The sequence below is a fragment of the Impatiens glandulifera genome, chromosome 2, assembly GCF_907164915.1.
Source record: "Impatiens glandulifera chromosome 2, dImpGla2.1, whole genome shotgun sequence".
Lineage (NCBI taxonomy): Eukaryota > Viridiplantae > Streptophyta > Magnoliopsida > Ericales > Balsaminaceae > Impatiens > Impatiens glandulifera.
Window position 1 is genome coordinate 18,861,847 of NC_061863.1, and position 15,859 is coordinate 18,877,705.

At 36.2% G+C, this 15,859-nt stretch overlaps 3 protein-coding genes across 3 annotated transcripts; 2 read left to right on the forward strand and 1 right to left on the reverse strand.

The window, feature by feature from the left end:
- The first annotated feature begins 3,254 nt into the window (after positions 1-3,254).
- Positions 3,255-3,913, forward strand: LOC124924451. Its single transcript, XM_047464488.1, has 2 exons — positions 3,255-3,539; positions 3,632-3,913. The coding sequence occupies exons 1-2, from the start codon at positions 3,255-3,257 to the stop codon at positions 3,911-3,913; spliced, it is 567 nt and encodes a 188-aa protein (XP_047320444.1).
- Positions 3,914-9,473: 5,560 nt separating this feature from the next.
- LOC124924453 (uncharacterized mitochondrial protein AtMg00810-like) lies at positions 9,474-10,330 on the forward strand. The gene is made up of 3 exons (XM_047464489.1): positions 9,474-9,722; positions 9,773-10,029; positions 10,177-10,330. Exons 1-3 carry the CDS (start codon positions 9,474-9,476, stop codon positions 10,328-10,330), a joined length of 660 nt encoding a protein of 219 aa, XP_047320445.1.
- Positions 10,331-11,312: 982 nt separating this feature from the next.
- Positions 11,313-12,985, reverse strand: LOC124927593 (WAT1-related protein At2g39510-like). Its single transcript, XM_047468036.1, has 7 exons — positions 12,765-12,985; positions 12,608-12,670; positions 12,426-12,542; positions 12,118-12,361; positions 11,865-12,026; positions 11,627-11,778; positions 11,313-11,547 (listed from the first exon to the last, which is right to left on the reverse strand). The coding sequence occupies exons 1-7, from the start codon at positions 12,956-12,958 to the stop codon at positions 11,328-11,330; spliced, it is 1,152 nt and encodes a 383-aa protein (XP_047323992.1). The 5' UTR covers positions 12,959-12,985; the 3' UTR covers positions 11,313-11,327.
- Between the last annotated feature and the right edge of the window lie 2,874 nt (positions 12,986-15,859).

The following is a 15,859-nucleotide window of genomic DNA, read 5'->3' on the forward strand; positions in this document are numbered from 1 at the left end:
GTTCTTACCAAATGTTATGCACCACTGCTTCAAAGCCGCACTTGAACACACTTGTTGCAAATCTATATCCCTTGGCTTTGAGTAGTGCCGCTTCTTTGATTTCATTTCATTCGCTCGGGAAACTGATCAGCTCCAGGATTTTATAGAATATGTCCCAAAGCTGCGAAGAAATACATCAGCTCCTAAATATGTGATCTATGGTTTGTTCATTTCCTCTTTATAGAAGACAACTCGCGTTTGGGATGCTCATATACTTGCCGATACGATCACGAGTGCTGAGTCTTTCCCAGAAGGCGAGCCATATGATGAACTGGTGTCGAGAGATAATCTTCGTTGAACATACAAGAGGAGTCCATTCTACTTTTTGCGCTTTTTCCCGGGTTACCTCCCATATTTTCTTCGATATCAGCTTCCCATTGTCCTCAACTTTCCATTCATGAATATCCGGTCTGTCGTATAGTTGTATGTTACTTATATGATCAAGTATATATCCTCTGTCCTTCAGGATTTCTTCTTAGGAGTGAGTCCCAATTCCCATCTTGAATGTCTCTAATTTTCACTTCTGCACAGTCCCTTCTGATATGGGTATTTTGAAACTCCTCCTTGTGGATGATAGGCTAGTTTTCGAACCAGGGGTCATGCCAGAATAGAGTGTCTTTCTCGTCCCCTAGCCGGATGTCATAAAGATCTACAATATCGCTTCTTAGTTTAAGAATATTTTTCAGAGACCAGCTCATACCTTCATGAATTTTGCATGTCCAGATGCTGGTTTCGTATTTCATAAACCTCGTATGCACCAATTTGATCCATAGTGACTCCTGATTGCGCTCCAAAGCCCACAGATGCTTGAAGGTGAGAGCTTTGTTCCACTCGATACAATTCTTCAAGCCGATGTCTCCCTCGTCCTTCAGTTTACAGAGAGCGGTTCATTTGACTTTCTTTCCTCCTCTTTCTCTTCTGCCCCAGATAAAGTTCCTCATTAGCGTGTCGAGCTCCTTCATTACCTTCTTCAGAATGACCATCTACTACGCCCAGTAGCCAACTATGCTCATGACCACAGTTTTGATAAGTTCGATCCTCACTTCATAAGAAAGTTTTTTCGCTGACCAACTAGATATCATGTTTTTTACCTTTTCAATCAGCGGGTTGTAGTGTGAGATCTCGATCTACTTCGCAGTTAACGAAATTCCTAAGTATATTACAGGAAAGTTGTCTTCCTTAATGCCCATGATGTTGAAGATGTCCTTCTTTGTTTCGTCCTTCACGCCTCCATAAAATACCACAATTTTCCTTTCATTAATAGTTTAACCTATAACCTTAGAAAAGAACGGTAGTGCAACCCTAATAGTTTTAATGGAATCAATGTTTGCGTGCGCTAGAATGAACAAATCGTCAGCAAAGCATAAATGAGTTACCTCCTCTACCTCACAGAATGGGTGAAAGATGTATGGATGATTCTTTCGGAACATCGCGAAGATGCTCTCAAAGATCACCACGATAGCTACGAAAAGGTAAGAAGAGAGGGGGTCCCCTTGCCTTACCCCGTTTCCCCCCTTGAAATAACCTCCGTGAACTACATTGACGCTAACAACAAAGTAAGATGATGAAACGCACTGCATAATCCAATCAATAAAAATTATAGGAAAATAATAAACTATTAGAAAGTCCTAAATGACTTCTCATCTAACAAAGTCGAAAACTTTCTTGATATCTATTTTGAAAGCCACTCTCGGGGATATTTTTTTCCTATAGCCTTTTAAAAGGCTCTGCATGAGAAGAATATTATGAGAGATTATCCTACCGGAGATGAATGCAGATTGGTTAAGATTTATAATTTTTCCTATGACATTTTAAAATCGTTTAGAAATTATTTTTGAAATTATTTTATAAATCACATTGCAGTAGGAAATTGGTCTGAAATCTTGTACTTTCTCGGGTACCGTAGTTTTGGGGATCAATGTTAGGAACGTTGTATTCCATTGCTTTAACATCTTCCTGTTCTTGAAAAACTCCAGAACCCCATCAGTAACATCTTTACTCACAAACAACCAATTATCTTTAAAGAACTATGCATTAAACCCATCAAGACCCGGGCTTTTATTCTCATCAATACTAAATAGAGCTTCTTTAACCTCAACCCTCGTGACCATCCTTATCAGCTCGCGAATATCTTTTGTAGAGATTTTCCTATCAATAATTTGATACAAGCTATTCAGGTGACTTTGATGCTGTTTTCTTGTACTCATAAGCTGTTTATAGAAATCGATAGCCAAATCTTGCACCCTTTTGACCCTGAACATATTCACCATCATCATTCTTCAGCATGTATACATTGTTTCTCATGTTTTTAGCCTTGCATTTTCTGTAGAAGAAATTTTTGTTTTTGTCACCCAACGAGAGCCAACTTTGTCTTGATTTCTGTCAAACAAAATTCTCTTCAAGCTGACTCAACTTCCTGAAGTTTTCAAGCGCATTCATTTCTGTTTCATTGAATTGTACATCACTAACATCTCTTAATAACTTTTTCTGAACTTCTTCTAGTTCTTCTCTAGCAACCAGAACTCTATTGAAGATATTGCTAAACTTCTTCTTTTCAAATCTTTGAAGATGATTTTTCAGGAGCTTATGCTTCTCAGAAACACTGTACATGTTGGATCCTCTAACATTTGTAGACCATATGCTTTCGAGAATACCCTTGAATTTGTCAATTTCCATCCATAAATTGAAAATTTTAAAGGGTCTTTTGAACCTTTCTTCCTTTTCCCAGAACGTGGCGTGTGCTTTTTAAAACACAGTTTATATAAATCCCATGGCCTATGAGTTTTAATAAACATTCATCCTGTCCAGTTTTCTGCTCCCATCACAATTGTTGTTGATGATCCATTGGGGAACTACTCCCTTGGCCATTGAAAATGGTAATGGAAGAAGAATAAAAAGTAACAAATATATAACTCTGTTGAAGTTGGCTTGAATTATGTTATTTTCCCTTATTTTTAGTAATTCAGTTTTAGTTAGTGGTTTAGTAGATGGTTTTTAGGAGAGTTTCTAGTAGATCATGGCCATGTATTTCCCTATTTTTTAGTTCCACTATCTAGTCATTTAGTAGAATTTAAATGATTTTAGTTTAATAAAAATTATTAAGTTTTCCTTCCATCTCTTTTCTACTTTAAAACAACCAACAAATTGGTATCAGAGCCATCTTCTTGAGGTACTTGTGAGTAAGAGATACCTACCACGACATCTACCTTTTTTCTATGGATTCAGATATACCCTTTACATCATTAGCACCACCTATGTTCAATGGTAACAATTACCATATTTGGGCTGCTCGAATGGAGGCTCATCTAGAGGTAAATGATCTTTGGAAAACTGTTGAAGAGAAGTATGTAGTGCCAAAATTACAAGCTAACCCAACACTGGCACAGATGAAGAATCACAAGGAGAAGAAGACAGGGAAGTCAAAGGCAAGGGCTACTATGTTTGCTGTTGTGTCATCTGAGATTTTTATCAGGATAATGACCATAAAGTCAGAATTTAAGGTCTGTAATTTTCTCAAAGAAGAGTATGAAGGAAATGAAAAGATTAAGGGATGCAAGTTCTTAATTTAATTAGTGAATTCGAGATGGTGAAGATGAAGGATTCAAAGACCATCAAAGAGTACTCTAACAAATTACTCACAATTGTCAACAAGGTAAGATTGCTTGACACTAAATTTCCTAATTCTAGATTGGTTCAAAAGGTGTTGGTAACTGTTCCTGAAAGGTTTGAGGCTATCATTTCCTCATTAGAGAACACTAAAGACCTATCAAAAGTCAGTCTTGTAGAAATCTTGAGTGCCTTTCAGGCACAAGAACAAAGAAGATTGATGATGAATAAAGAGTTTGTAGAAGGAGCATTTCCAGCAAAAGTGTAGTCAAGCCAAAGTGAAAAATTGAAGAAGAACTAGAAAAGCAAGAAGGAAAGTGCAGGTTCAAATTCTCCAAGCACAAGTAAAAGTTCTAAACTAGACTTTCCTCTTTGTAAGTACTATGAGAAGAAAGGTCATGCACCTTTTAGATGTTGGAGGAGGCCAGATGTGCAGTGTGAGAAGTGTCATATGATGGGGAATCACCAGAAAATTTGTAAAAGTAATTTGCAGTGGAAGGATGTGACTCAAGTGAGCCTTCAGAAAAGAAATGTGGCTCAAGTTATAGACCAGGAGGAGCAACTCTTTGTGGCAACTTGTTTTTCAGCAAATAGCTCAAGTAATAACTAGCTTGTGGATAGTGACTGCACCAACCACATGACATTTGATCAAGGCCTCTTCAAAGAATTGGACACATCATTCAACTCCAAATTCAAAATTGGCAATGGAGAGTACATTGTACTTAAGGGAAAAGGGACTATGGCAGTAGGTAGTTCCTCAAATACTAAGTTGATTAAAGATGTATTATTTGTGTCCAACATCAATCAAAATTTATTAAGTGTTGGTCAGCTACTCGAACGAGGTTTAAAGGTAATCTTTGAGGGCAAGGAGTGCCTAATCAAAGATGCAGATGGGGTGAATGTGTTCAAAGTCAGCATGAAAGGGAAAAGATTTGAACTAAATCAATTAAAGGAGGAGCAATCAGCCTATTCACTTACAATATCTCAAGTTGAGATTTGGCATAAAAGGATGAGTCATTTTCCATCATAATGCAGTACTGAATTTGAAGAAGAAAGAGTTTGTAAAGGGTTACCTCAATTAGAAGCTAACTTGCCAGAATGCAAGGCTTGTCAATTAGTGAAGCAATCAAAACTTCCTTTCAAGACAGCAACATAGAGAGCAACTGAGAGGCTAAAATTGATCCACATAGATCTTGTTGGGCCTCACAGAACTCCTTCACTAAATGGGAGTAAGTATTACATAGTTTTCATTGATGACTATACAAGGATGTGTTGGATCTATTTCTCAAGTTCAAGTCTGAAATTGTTGGTGTGTTTTTGAGATTCAAACAGTTGATAAAAGCTCAAAGTGGCTGCAAGATTCAGGCCTTAAGGTCTGATAATAGCAAGGAGTACACCTTAGAACAATTCAATCAGTTTTGTGAAGAAGTTGGGATTCAACACCAACTGAAAGCCTCATACACTCCTCAACGGAATGAAGTGAGTGAGAGGAAGAATCGCACTGTCATGGAGATAGCATGGTGTATGCTTTATGAGAAAGACATGCCAAATGAGTACTGGGAAGAGGCTGCAAACACTTTAGTCTTTCTACTGAACAGGCTACCAACTAAGGCTGTGGAAGAAAGGATACCATTTGAGACATGGTATTTTGTTAAGCTTGAAACTATAACTTAGCTTTCCGAGTTCTTGATACCAAGAATCGGGTTCTTGATAGTTGAGACCGAGCATGAAATTCTATACTCAAGCGCAACGGAAATAATATGAGAAGAGAATTCGAGGTTAAGGAGAGAAGAACCAAAGGTGAGAAGATAATACTACTATAATACACCTAGTAGTCCAAGATAGAGGTCCAAGAACGAGAGAATAATTTAAAGTAAGAACTTTCACAAGCTTTCATCCATAGACAAAAAGTGGGGCGGGCATCAGCATTTATAGCGGCTGAACTACTCAAGAGTAGTCGTTTACAAACTTGTTACAACAACTTTTAGAAATAACACAATTTGGTTTGAGAGAAATATAAGAGAAGGGAAACAAAATATAATTATTAAACAAAAACATAAACTGGCTCATGTGCGAATAGGACCGAGAAAATGGTGTTGGAAATGTTCTAGGACCAAGGCCTTAATTTGTAGACCCTAACATTATCTCCCCCTTCAAAGTTCGTCGCCCTCAACGAAAAAGACCGTGGCCTAGTGAGCCTTTAATGCGCATCCTCAAAATTTCAAAGAAGACTATTGATTCGGTCGGACTTCAACAAGTTCAGCAAGGGTCGCAGCATAGGACCGAAATTCTTAAAAAACTTTCGGCAGCATCGTTTCAATAGTGGAGCTGGTCGGGTCCTTGTAGTCTTTTGCACTGCCGGGTCACTCGTTATTCCGCCCATGTAAGAAATTTCTGTGCACCCAAGATCGAATTTTTCGTTGTTTAGAGCTGACCTTTGTTGCTGCAATGTCGCCAAGACTTGGAGCAAATTTAGAAAAAAATTCTTCCAGCTTCGATTATACTCTATAGTGTCTTCAAAAATCCAGGCCAAGTCTTTTTCCCGAACTAGCATCACAGGGGCAGCAAAAGAGCCTTAGCTTCTAATTATTCTCCTAACTTGTGGTCGGTCTTTGAGTTGTTGGAATAGAGTGTTGAACACTTCAAATAGTTGCTGGATATCTTCAGGAATATCTTCCAAGGTCATTGCCGTGAGGGAAATAGTTTGTCCTTCATGCTGACTTTTTATTTGCACTTTGGCAACAACACTATATTCTTCCAAAGTCTTTTCCAGTTGGTTGCCATGCATCAGAGTGACCTGCGATCGAGAAATACCTTTTAGGACAGTGGTTCTATCTTGCTTCTCATAAGAAAGGGTCAGCTTTTCGAAGTTCCAAGATGAGGGACCTAAAGTAATCAGGCATTCAATGCCCATCACAATATCATATCCGTCCATGGAAATTACCTTCATTTCTGTTTGATAGTCATTGCTTTCCATCGACCATTTCAAGTCTTTGCAAATGCTAGAGCATAAAACATTGGATCCATCAACCACTCTAACCGATTGTACCTGAGTTGCTATACTTTTGTGGCCTATTTTCTCCAAAATCCTTCTATTGATAAAATTGTGGGTGTTGCTTGTATCGATTAGGATCATTACTGGCAGGTTCCCGACTTTGCCAAGGATCTGGAGCGTTTAAAAAGTTTTAGAACGGTTAATGCATGTAAGGATATGGCTGGTTCTTCCCCTGCCCAGAGAAACAAAGGTAGATCATCCAAAACAGATTCTTGAATGGGTTCTTGGTCTTTTTGATGATTAGCCGAGACCATGAATAATTTGGATTTGCACCTATGGTTGGTTGTCATTTTTCATTGCAAGGGTAGCATAAGCCCTTCTTTTTCTTTCCATCCATTGAGACAGGGTCTAATTGCTTAATGTGGCCCTGGTTTACACTTGAAGAGGATCCATATGATGAATTCTTGATGTCGGTATTGGTGCTAGGCCAGACTGCGTTAATATTGGATGGCTTGGGCAGCAACGGTGCTTTAGCGCTGTACAAGTTCCCGCTGCACATTAGGGACCGGTATGTTGCTTCTTGGACCTTATCCATGGCCATGGCTTCGTTTAGAGAATCCGGGAATCGCAACCTGATGCAGTTTGCAATCTCCTCCCTCAGACCGGACAAGAAGCAATCTATTATGTAGTCCCTTGGCATATGATATAATTTTTTAGAGATCGGCATGTATCGTAGATTATATTCTTGAACCGACCTGACCTGTTTCAAATCTATCAGTTGTCTCATTGGAGTGTCGTGTATAGAGGACCCGAATTGCGTCATAAAGTTTCTTTTGAACACATCCCAAGATAAGGCTTCTATATGGTTGCGGTTTTGAAGATAAGATCCATACCACATTCTTGCTTCGCCAGAAAAATGAATGGGTACAATTTCTAGTTTAATGGCATCCTTAGTCATTTCCACCCTGAAGAATTGCTCGGCAGATATTAGTCAACCCTTCACATCGGACCCATCAAACCGAGGAAAGTCAACCTTGGTTAGCCGGGTTAGAGGAGCATAGTGTGTGTCACGATTCTGGCCAGGGTGTTGGGCCTAAACGGGGAAGGACTGTGGCAAGAATTATCATCGTAGGGTCTGTGGCGGGGTTCTTGCACATTTCTAGATGCCCCACTCTCAAAGGTTGTCATTCGTTCTTCAGTCGCATCCAATCTTCGGTCTATAGCAGCTTGCATCGCAGTTGTTTGTTGGGACATATTTTCAATAAGGGCCTTAAGCGCATCCATTTCTTACTGTTGGCGAGTTTCTACCATTCCGAGAATCGACTAGCTCTAATACCAATATGTTAAGCTTAAAACTATAACTTAGCTTTCCGAGTTCTTGATACCAAGAATCGGGTTCTTGATAGTTGGGACCGAGAATGTAATTCTATACTCAAGCGCATCAGAAATAATATGAGAAGAGAATTCGAGGTTAAGGAGAGAAAAACTAAAGGTGACCTAGTAGTCGAAGATAGAGGTCCAAGACCTAGAGAATAATTTAGAGTAAGAACTTTCACAAACTTTCATTCATAGCCAAAAAGTGGGGTGGGCATCAACATTTATAGCGGCTGAATTACCCAAGAGTAGTCGGTTACAAACTTGTTACAACAACTTTTAGAAATAACAGAATTCGGTTTGAGAGAAATATAAGAGAAGGGAAACAAAACAGAGTTATTAAACAAAAACATAAACTGGCCCATGTGCGCAATAGGACCGAGTAAAGGGTGTTGGAATTGTTCTAGGACCGAGGCCTTAATTTTTAGACCCTAACATATTGTTACAAGCCTTCTGTGAAAAACCTTAAAATATTTGGGTGTTTGTGTTATTCTTATATACCACAGATCAAGAGAGATGAGCTAGATAAAAAAGATGAACCTGGAATCTTTGTGGGGTACAACATAGTTTCAAAGGCTTATTGAATTTTTCAGCCTCAAACCAGAAAGATTATGATAAGTTGATATGTGCACTTCATGGAGAATGACAATTAGAATTGGGCAGAAGTAGAACCAACTCCATATTCTCAACTGAATGAAGAAGAGTTGGTAGATGATGAACTAGTGAGGGGCACAAGATTGCTCTTTGATATCTACCAAAGTTGCAATGTTGCAGTCCTTGAGCCTGCATATTATTGGGAAGCTGAAAAAAATCCAAAATAGAGAGTTGCAATGAAAGAGGAGATCACTATGATCGAGAAGAATCATACTTGGAAGCTTGTAAAAAGGCCAAGGGACAGAAAGGTGATCGGAGTGAAGTGGGTGTTCAGAACCAAACTGAATGCAAATGGCTCCACTAACAAAAACAAAGCAAGGCTTGTTGTTAAAGGGTATTCTCAGATTTTTGGTGTTAATTTTTCTGAAATATTTGCTCCTGTAGCTAGATTAGATACCATTAGATTGCTACGTGTTTTGGCTACTCAAAAGGGATGGAAAGTGTATCAACTAGATGTTAAATCTGCATTTTTGAATGGAGTTCTTGAAGAGGAGATTTATGTTGAGAAACATGAAGGGTTTGTTGTGAAAGGGCATGAAGATGAAGTCTATTTGCTCAAGAAAACCTTGTATGGACTAAAACAGACTCTAAGGGCCTGGTACAGCAGAATTGATAAGTATTTGATGGAGTTGGGCTTTAGAAAAAAACTAAGTGAAGCAACTCTTTATGTTAAAGGTGATGAAATCAATTTTGTTGTCATCTCTTTATATGTTGATGACCTGTTAGTAAAATGAAACAATGCTAAGCTTGTTGAAAAGTTTAAAAGGATATGCAAAGCTCTTTTGAGATGACAGATTTAGGAGAGATGGCATATTTCCTTGGGATGGAAATTATGCAGAAAATTGATAAGATCTTCATTTACCAGAAAAAGTATGCCAAAGAGATCTTAAAGAAGTTCAAAATGGAGGATTGTAAAAGTATGTCTACTCATATGTGTCATAAGGAGAAACTGAGCAAGAATGATGAAACTGATAAAGTTGATGTGGCTCTCTATAGAAGGTTGATTGGTTGTCTCATGTACTTGATAGCAACCAGACCTAATATACTACATGATGTAAGCATTTTGTTAAGATTTACTAACTCTACAACTGAAACTCATTTTAGAGCAATAAGAAGGTTCTTAGATATGTTAGAGGAACACCAAACTTTGGCATTAAGTTCAATACAGGTCTGAAGTGTTCTTTGCAGGGTTATTCAGATTGGTCTAGATCTATTGATGATATAAGAAGTACTTCAAGCTATTGTTTTAGTTTTGGTTCAGGAGTGTTCTCATGGTGCTGTAAGAAGCAGGAGATAATTGCACAATCCACAGTAGAAATAGAGTTCATTATTGCTACTACTGCTGCAAATCAAGCTTTATGGTTGAGGAAAGTGCTAATTTATCTGAGCTTGAGACAAAAAGATTGTACAGAGGAATTTGTTGACAACCAAGCTGCAATTTCTAGCTTAAACAATCCTGTTTTTCATTAGAAGATCAAACATTTCAACATCAAATTGTTCTATTTTAGGGGAGTGCAAAAAGAGGGATCTGTTAAGCTGAAGTACTGCAAGACTGAACTTCAGTTAGCAGACATATTCACCAAGGCTTTACCGAGAAACAAGTTCGAGTTTCTAAAGGAGAAACTTGGCATCTACAGCAACTCAAGTAAAGAGGAGTGTTGAAGTTTGCTTGAATTATGTTATTTTCCCTTATTTTTAGTAATTTAGTTTTAGTTAGTGGTTTAGTGGGTGGTTTCTATGAGAGTTTCTAGTAAATCATGTACATGTATTTCCCTATTTTTTAGTTCCACTGTCTAGTCATTTAATAGTATTTAAATAATTTCAGTTTAATAAAAATTATTAAGTTTTTTCTTCCAACTCTTTTCTCCTTTAAAATAACCAACAGACTCCACACCAAATGGGTACTCTAATAAAGTTCACATCAAATGCCAAAAGCCTTATTTTCAGTAAGGTCTTTGTTGGAGTACCAGTCATCTATTCATCAACACAGGTAACCAGTCTTAACTTCTTCATTTTCACATTCCCAGCTTAACTCTTTTAATTTTTGTGCAGAATAATCTGAGAGCAGTCATCAAGTCATCTGGCTACTTATGCGGGTGTAATAATTGCAATTTTAAAATTGTAAGTAAAGAAAACCCTCTTTTTCTTTTGGTAATTTAATGTTTACTATCATATATATTGTTTTTGTTTTTGTTTTTTAAGGTTGTCAATGCACATGAGCTTGAAATCCATGTCGAATGCCGACAGACCAAGCATCCGAACGATCGTTTTACTTTACTAATGGGAAGACAATCGCCGACTTGGTGTATGAGTTGAAGGATACTACTACACAGGAGGACTTGTATCAAGCAATGAAGACTGTGTCTGCCTCTAATATAAATATTATGAATTTTGGTTTATGGAAAGGTTAATTATTTGTCCCTTATTTCTTCTACAATAATTGATTACATTTAGATAAGTTTTGCTTACTATTCCTATTTGTTTCATCAGCTAAACATCAAGCTGCAATGCGGGCGGGGGGAGTTCCTGATAATTGACGTAACAGAAAGACAAGTAGCAATGGAAAACTAGCTTTGTTTTTGTTTTTGTTTTTGTTTACTTTTCTTGGACAAATTTACTTCAACTGTTTTTATTGACTTGTGTTAAACATCGTACGTACTCAAACTGCTTCATCAATAGACAGTACTTTTACAGAATTATTATTAACCTCTGTTTTTGAGTTCTCTTTTTTCTCATCTTCTTCATTTTTATCATTGTCCAGAAGGTCAACAGGAGCTATATGATTGATCTCTTGCTTATTATTTAAGCTCCTTTTTTCCTTACTTTTACCCCATATGACCATATATAATCCAGCAACTATTACAACTGATCCTACAACCCTGCAGAAAAAAAGGATCAAATATAATATAATCATCAGATGTTTGTTTGATTTTCATAAAAAGTACTATTATTACTTGCCTTCCCAGGTTGATTTGCTCAGAAAGAATAAAAGAACCCATTATGGTAACAAGGACCATGCTGAGAGGGTTGAATGAAGTCACAAAGACAGGTCCTTTTTCCTTCATCACTTGTAATGAAATATAATAGTTAACGCCTGAACTAATAACCCCCTGGAACAATCCAATAAACCATATCTTAATATGAAGACACTAAAAATGGCAAAAGAAGAAAGAAGAATATGAAGATGGTGGATTACTCCATAAAGGGCAGCTAAAAGCTTGGAGTCAAAGTGCAAAGACCAAATCTGGGCATTTCCTCTCTGGGCAAAGAGTGTAAGAACAGTCCCTTGTAATGATCCCGTTAGGCAGATGAGTGCCGTGAGAGAAAGTGAAGCTGGATAAGATTTCAAGGTGATTGCCTATATAAAATTTTAACAAGATGATGATTTGGACATTTTACAAGAATTTTCAATTATGAAAATGGAGTGTGAGGAATTGATGAATTATCACTTGTAAAATGTAGAAACTAGCCCAGCAGAAACAACCAGCTATGATCATAAGAGAGCCCTTGATGTTGTTGTCTTGGTTTGATTCAGAAGAAGAAGAGACATTATATGTTTCTTGGTGTTGGGTCCATGGTAAGCCCAAGTTTGGACCTTTGACTAATGTCATAATCATAGCTCCTCCAACTGTCACTAAGGTACCCACAATTTTGGCCTGACTCCACACTTTATTGACTTCGACATTCTCAAGCCTGTCATAAATATTAATTACTAAACAAACAAATTTTTCAATTAACAAAAGGAAAAATAATTTACCTGAGTAACCAAGCCATTACAAATGCAAGAGCTGGAAGAATATTTGTCATGGCTGTTCCAAAACTTGCTGTTGTGTACTTAATTCCATTATAATACAAGTTCTGATCTAGAACCGGCCTAAACAACAATTTCGACACAAATCAAGATAAACTCTAGTATATAATTTAAAGTTATAATCATACTCTAATAGCCCCAGCAACATAATCTTGGTCCAAATAGATAGAGTCATCCTTGGCCTTACTTTCCTGTCACATATTGGTTATTTAAATAATAAATATTAAGTTTGTAAGGATTGAGAATTAATATTTACTTCTGTTTAACTAGTTTAGAAGCTTGCACCTTTCTAGGACCATGGCAAAAGGGGCGAAGACGATGGCTGCAATAGCATTCCGATAGACAGCAAAAGTGTAATGGTTCATACCCCGGTTTAGAGCAGACTTGGCAATTATGGACATCCCAGCCAGCCCAAATTGCAGGAAGATCACACACAAATACACTTTAGATTTACTCAATTTTTCAAGCATTGATCCCATTGTTTCTAGATCTCTCTTTTACTTTATTTGAGTGAGATATTGGTATATATGATCTTATTGTAACCAGGACTTAGCATTTATATAGACTTTAAGTTGTGGATGAACAACAAGCTTCAATAATACTAGGGGACTCCACTATGAAAATAATGGTTTTTTCTTTCTTTCCTTTTTTCAGTTGACACTTTTTAGAAATCTGGTGGCATATAATTTTTCTTTAACATTAAAGTATGAAGCAAAAATGTTGCTGACTAAGGAAGAACTAGTAGAGAAAGATTATGGCCTGATTTGATGTTTTTATTTTTTGAATAAGGTTCACTTATTTTATGGTGATTTGGGTTGATATGTTGTCGGCAGAATCTGTGATCGGTTTCTAGATTTTAAAGTGGTTCAGACTGTAAAGAAATTAGAAAAAATAGCTTAAATCGAGCATATCTAACCCAAAATAACAATATAAAGCAACTTCAAAATCGATAATAAAACTATATTATTGAAGTGTTCAAGAAAAAAAAATCATTAAGACAAAGCCAACATACTCATTAATATTCGGTTAGCGAACTCAGTTTATATTTTTATTGTTGTTTTTCAAACGGTGAACCCGGTGTATTAGAGTCATTTTAGTGGCACTTTGGACCATTTAAAAAAAAATCTCATTTCTATTACATCAAATATTATTTATTTTATCGATGATCAACTAAAACACAATTATTTGTTTTTATAACATTTTAAATCATAAAACAGTACTAATACTGTACTAAAACATTTATTATTTAATTAAAAAAACGAAAAAGTTGTTTGATGAGGTTGGATGATGCTAATCATCTTTATGAAAAGAAGAATTAATTGAGTTTTTGTTGGATTTTGTTGGATTTTGTTTTTCTTGTTTTTTTTCTTTAATTAATTTGGCATCTCACCACATTGTTTTACGTGCAGATTGTAACTGTTGCATGTGCTTAATTATAGATTTACTTACCTACATAAAAGGTTTCGTTACTAAAACAACCTTTCCTTTTCCTGTAAAAGAGGTTTTTTACTTTCCCAAAAAACACCCGATCGATCAAACAAGTGCCAAATAAACATGAATAGATCGAAAGTAGTGGAGGCTTGGGTGGTGGGCATTCACGTAATTGCAACATATAATAGCCAATGAAATTACAAGTTTGTGGGAATATTCGGGATATTTATAGGTATATAGATATAGAGGGGTTTTCATGTCATCATGCATGTAACATGTAAATATGTAATAATATTTGGTATATATGAGATCAAAACAAGCTACTATATATTGATGGTTGGTTTCACCAAAACTATTCACTTGAAACCCTAATGGTTTAAATTTTCTAATATATGGCATTTATATGTATATTTCTTTGGTTTTCTTAGGTTTATATTCTTTGTAGCCATTTTTGTAATTGGTGTAAATTTTGGTGTGCATTGACCCGTGTGACCAAGGACAAATCTATGTGTATTTGGCTTAAGTCCAGCCAGAAAAGGAAATTATTACCTACCAAACCATTAAATATTCTAATTTTTTTAAAATAATAATAGTTTTATATTAATTGCATTGGAAGGATGTAGATGTGATTTGAAGCTTATTTTGAAACATGATTGATATTAAGTGGTTGATGTTCTAATTCAATCGTTAGTTGTTGAGATGCTTGGATAGAAACCGTGAGCTCGGTTGGATTGAGTCGGTGAGTTCATATCCTAATTATTTTCTAGTGGTATATTTGGCTCGAAAGTACCCGTATGACGTTTAGTGACCGTGGTTGACCAATGTGTTTACTCCACGACACATTAGAGGATGTTTGATGCAACAATAAGAATTTACATAATGAACACCATCGACAAAAATAATAAGGTACACTTTCAGAGCACTATAACTTCACATTAATTATGAGATGATATCAAAGTTCGTTATGAAGGCAATATCAATTGAGAAAGAATATCTACACTATACAACAAGGCTTAGAAGATTACTTTGAGAACATCAATGATTCAATTCTAATGATGGATCCCTTATCAACAATTTACAAAACATTCATGATTTTTTAAATGTTGAGAAAAAAAGGCAAAACAACATCCAAATTTTTGATCAACATTCAATCATGTTCATGATATGAGATATCGTTAGAGTTAGATTTCCTAACCCTAGAATAAACTGACGGGTAGACTTAATCAAGATCAACAATTACATTTCATTTTAGTACAATAAATAATTGTTAATGACAGTTCGTCAAAATGTTGGATAATGTCGGATAGTTACCTATGGGTGGGAAAATGGTTGTTACAAAAAATGCAATGTTAATTGACTAGGAAATTAGTTATGATAACTGACAGAGATATATAAGAAAGAAAAAAAAAATCTATAAAGGCAGATTAACCATTTTTTAGAAATTTCTCCAAATTAACCTTTTCTATCTTCTTTTTCTTCTTGATGATGTCTTACCTTACTCACCTAATTTCTCATTTATAAATCAAGATATCTTTCGCTCTATGACTAAGTTTTCAGTTTATAATCCTAACATCCAAATAGAATTCAAACATTCGTCAATTAATTAACAAAGCATGAAATTAATTAACAAATCAACATGAATTCAACCGATAGTAGAAGTAAGTGTACAGAACCGACGTCCTAAATAAATTATGACATACTAGAATAGAAGCCTACCTGAAGAAGACTTCAGAACTTGAAGAACAGAGCTCAAATTGAACTCCTTGAAAAAGTTTTGAATCTCACCAGAATCACCTTCTACTTGTTCTTGAGTTGGTTGCTTCCTCTCCAAGCCTACTCTCTCTCTAGTGTAAGTGTAAAACATAGAAAATGAATTAACCCTAATAAATTTAATGAGTTAACACTCATAGGCAAGGGTATCTTAGGAATTAGGATTTTTAGGAAACCGG

Coding starts and splice junctions, on each gene's coding strand:
- LOC124924451 (XM_047464488.1), top strand. CDS start 3,255: ATGGATTCAGATATACCCTTTACATCATTAGCACCACCTATGTTCAAT. Junction 3,540..3,631: donor CCATAAAGTCAGAATTTAAG/GTCTGTAATTTT, acceptor GAGATGGTGAAG/ATGAAGGATTCAAAGACCAT.
- LOC124924453 (XM_047464489.1), top strand. CDS start 9,474: ATGGCATATTTCCTTGGGATGGAAATTATGCAGAAAATTGATAAGATC. Junction 9,723..9,772: donor GACCTAATATACTACATGAT/GTAAGCATTTTG, acceptor AACTCATTTTAG/AGCAATAAGAAGGTTCTTAG. Junction 10,030..10,176: donor GCTGCAAATCAAGCTTTATG/GTTGAGGAAAGT, acceptor GTTCTATTTTAG/GGGAGTGCAAAAAGAGGGAT.
- LOC124927593 (XM_047468036.1), bottom strand. CDS start 12,958: ATGGGATCAATGCTTGAAAAATTGAGTAAATCTAAAGTGTATTTGTGT. Junction 12,671..12,764: donor TTTGCCATGGTCCTAGAAAG/GTGCAAGCTTCT, acceptor AATATGTGACAG/GAAAGTAAGGCCAAGGATGA. Junction 12,362..12,425: donor GTAATGGCTTGGTTACTCAG/GTAAATTATTTT, acceptor TATTTATGACAG/GCTTGAGAATGTCGAAGTCA.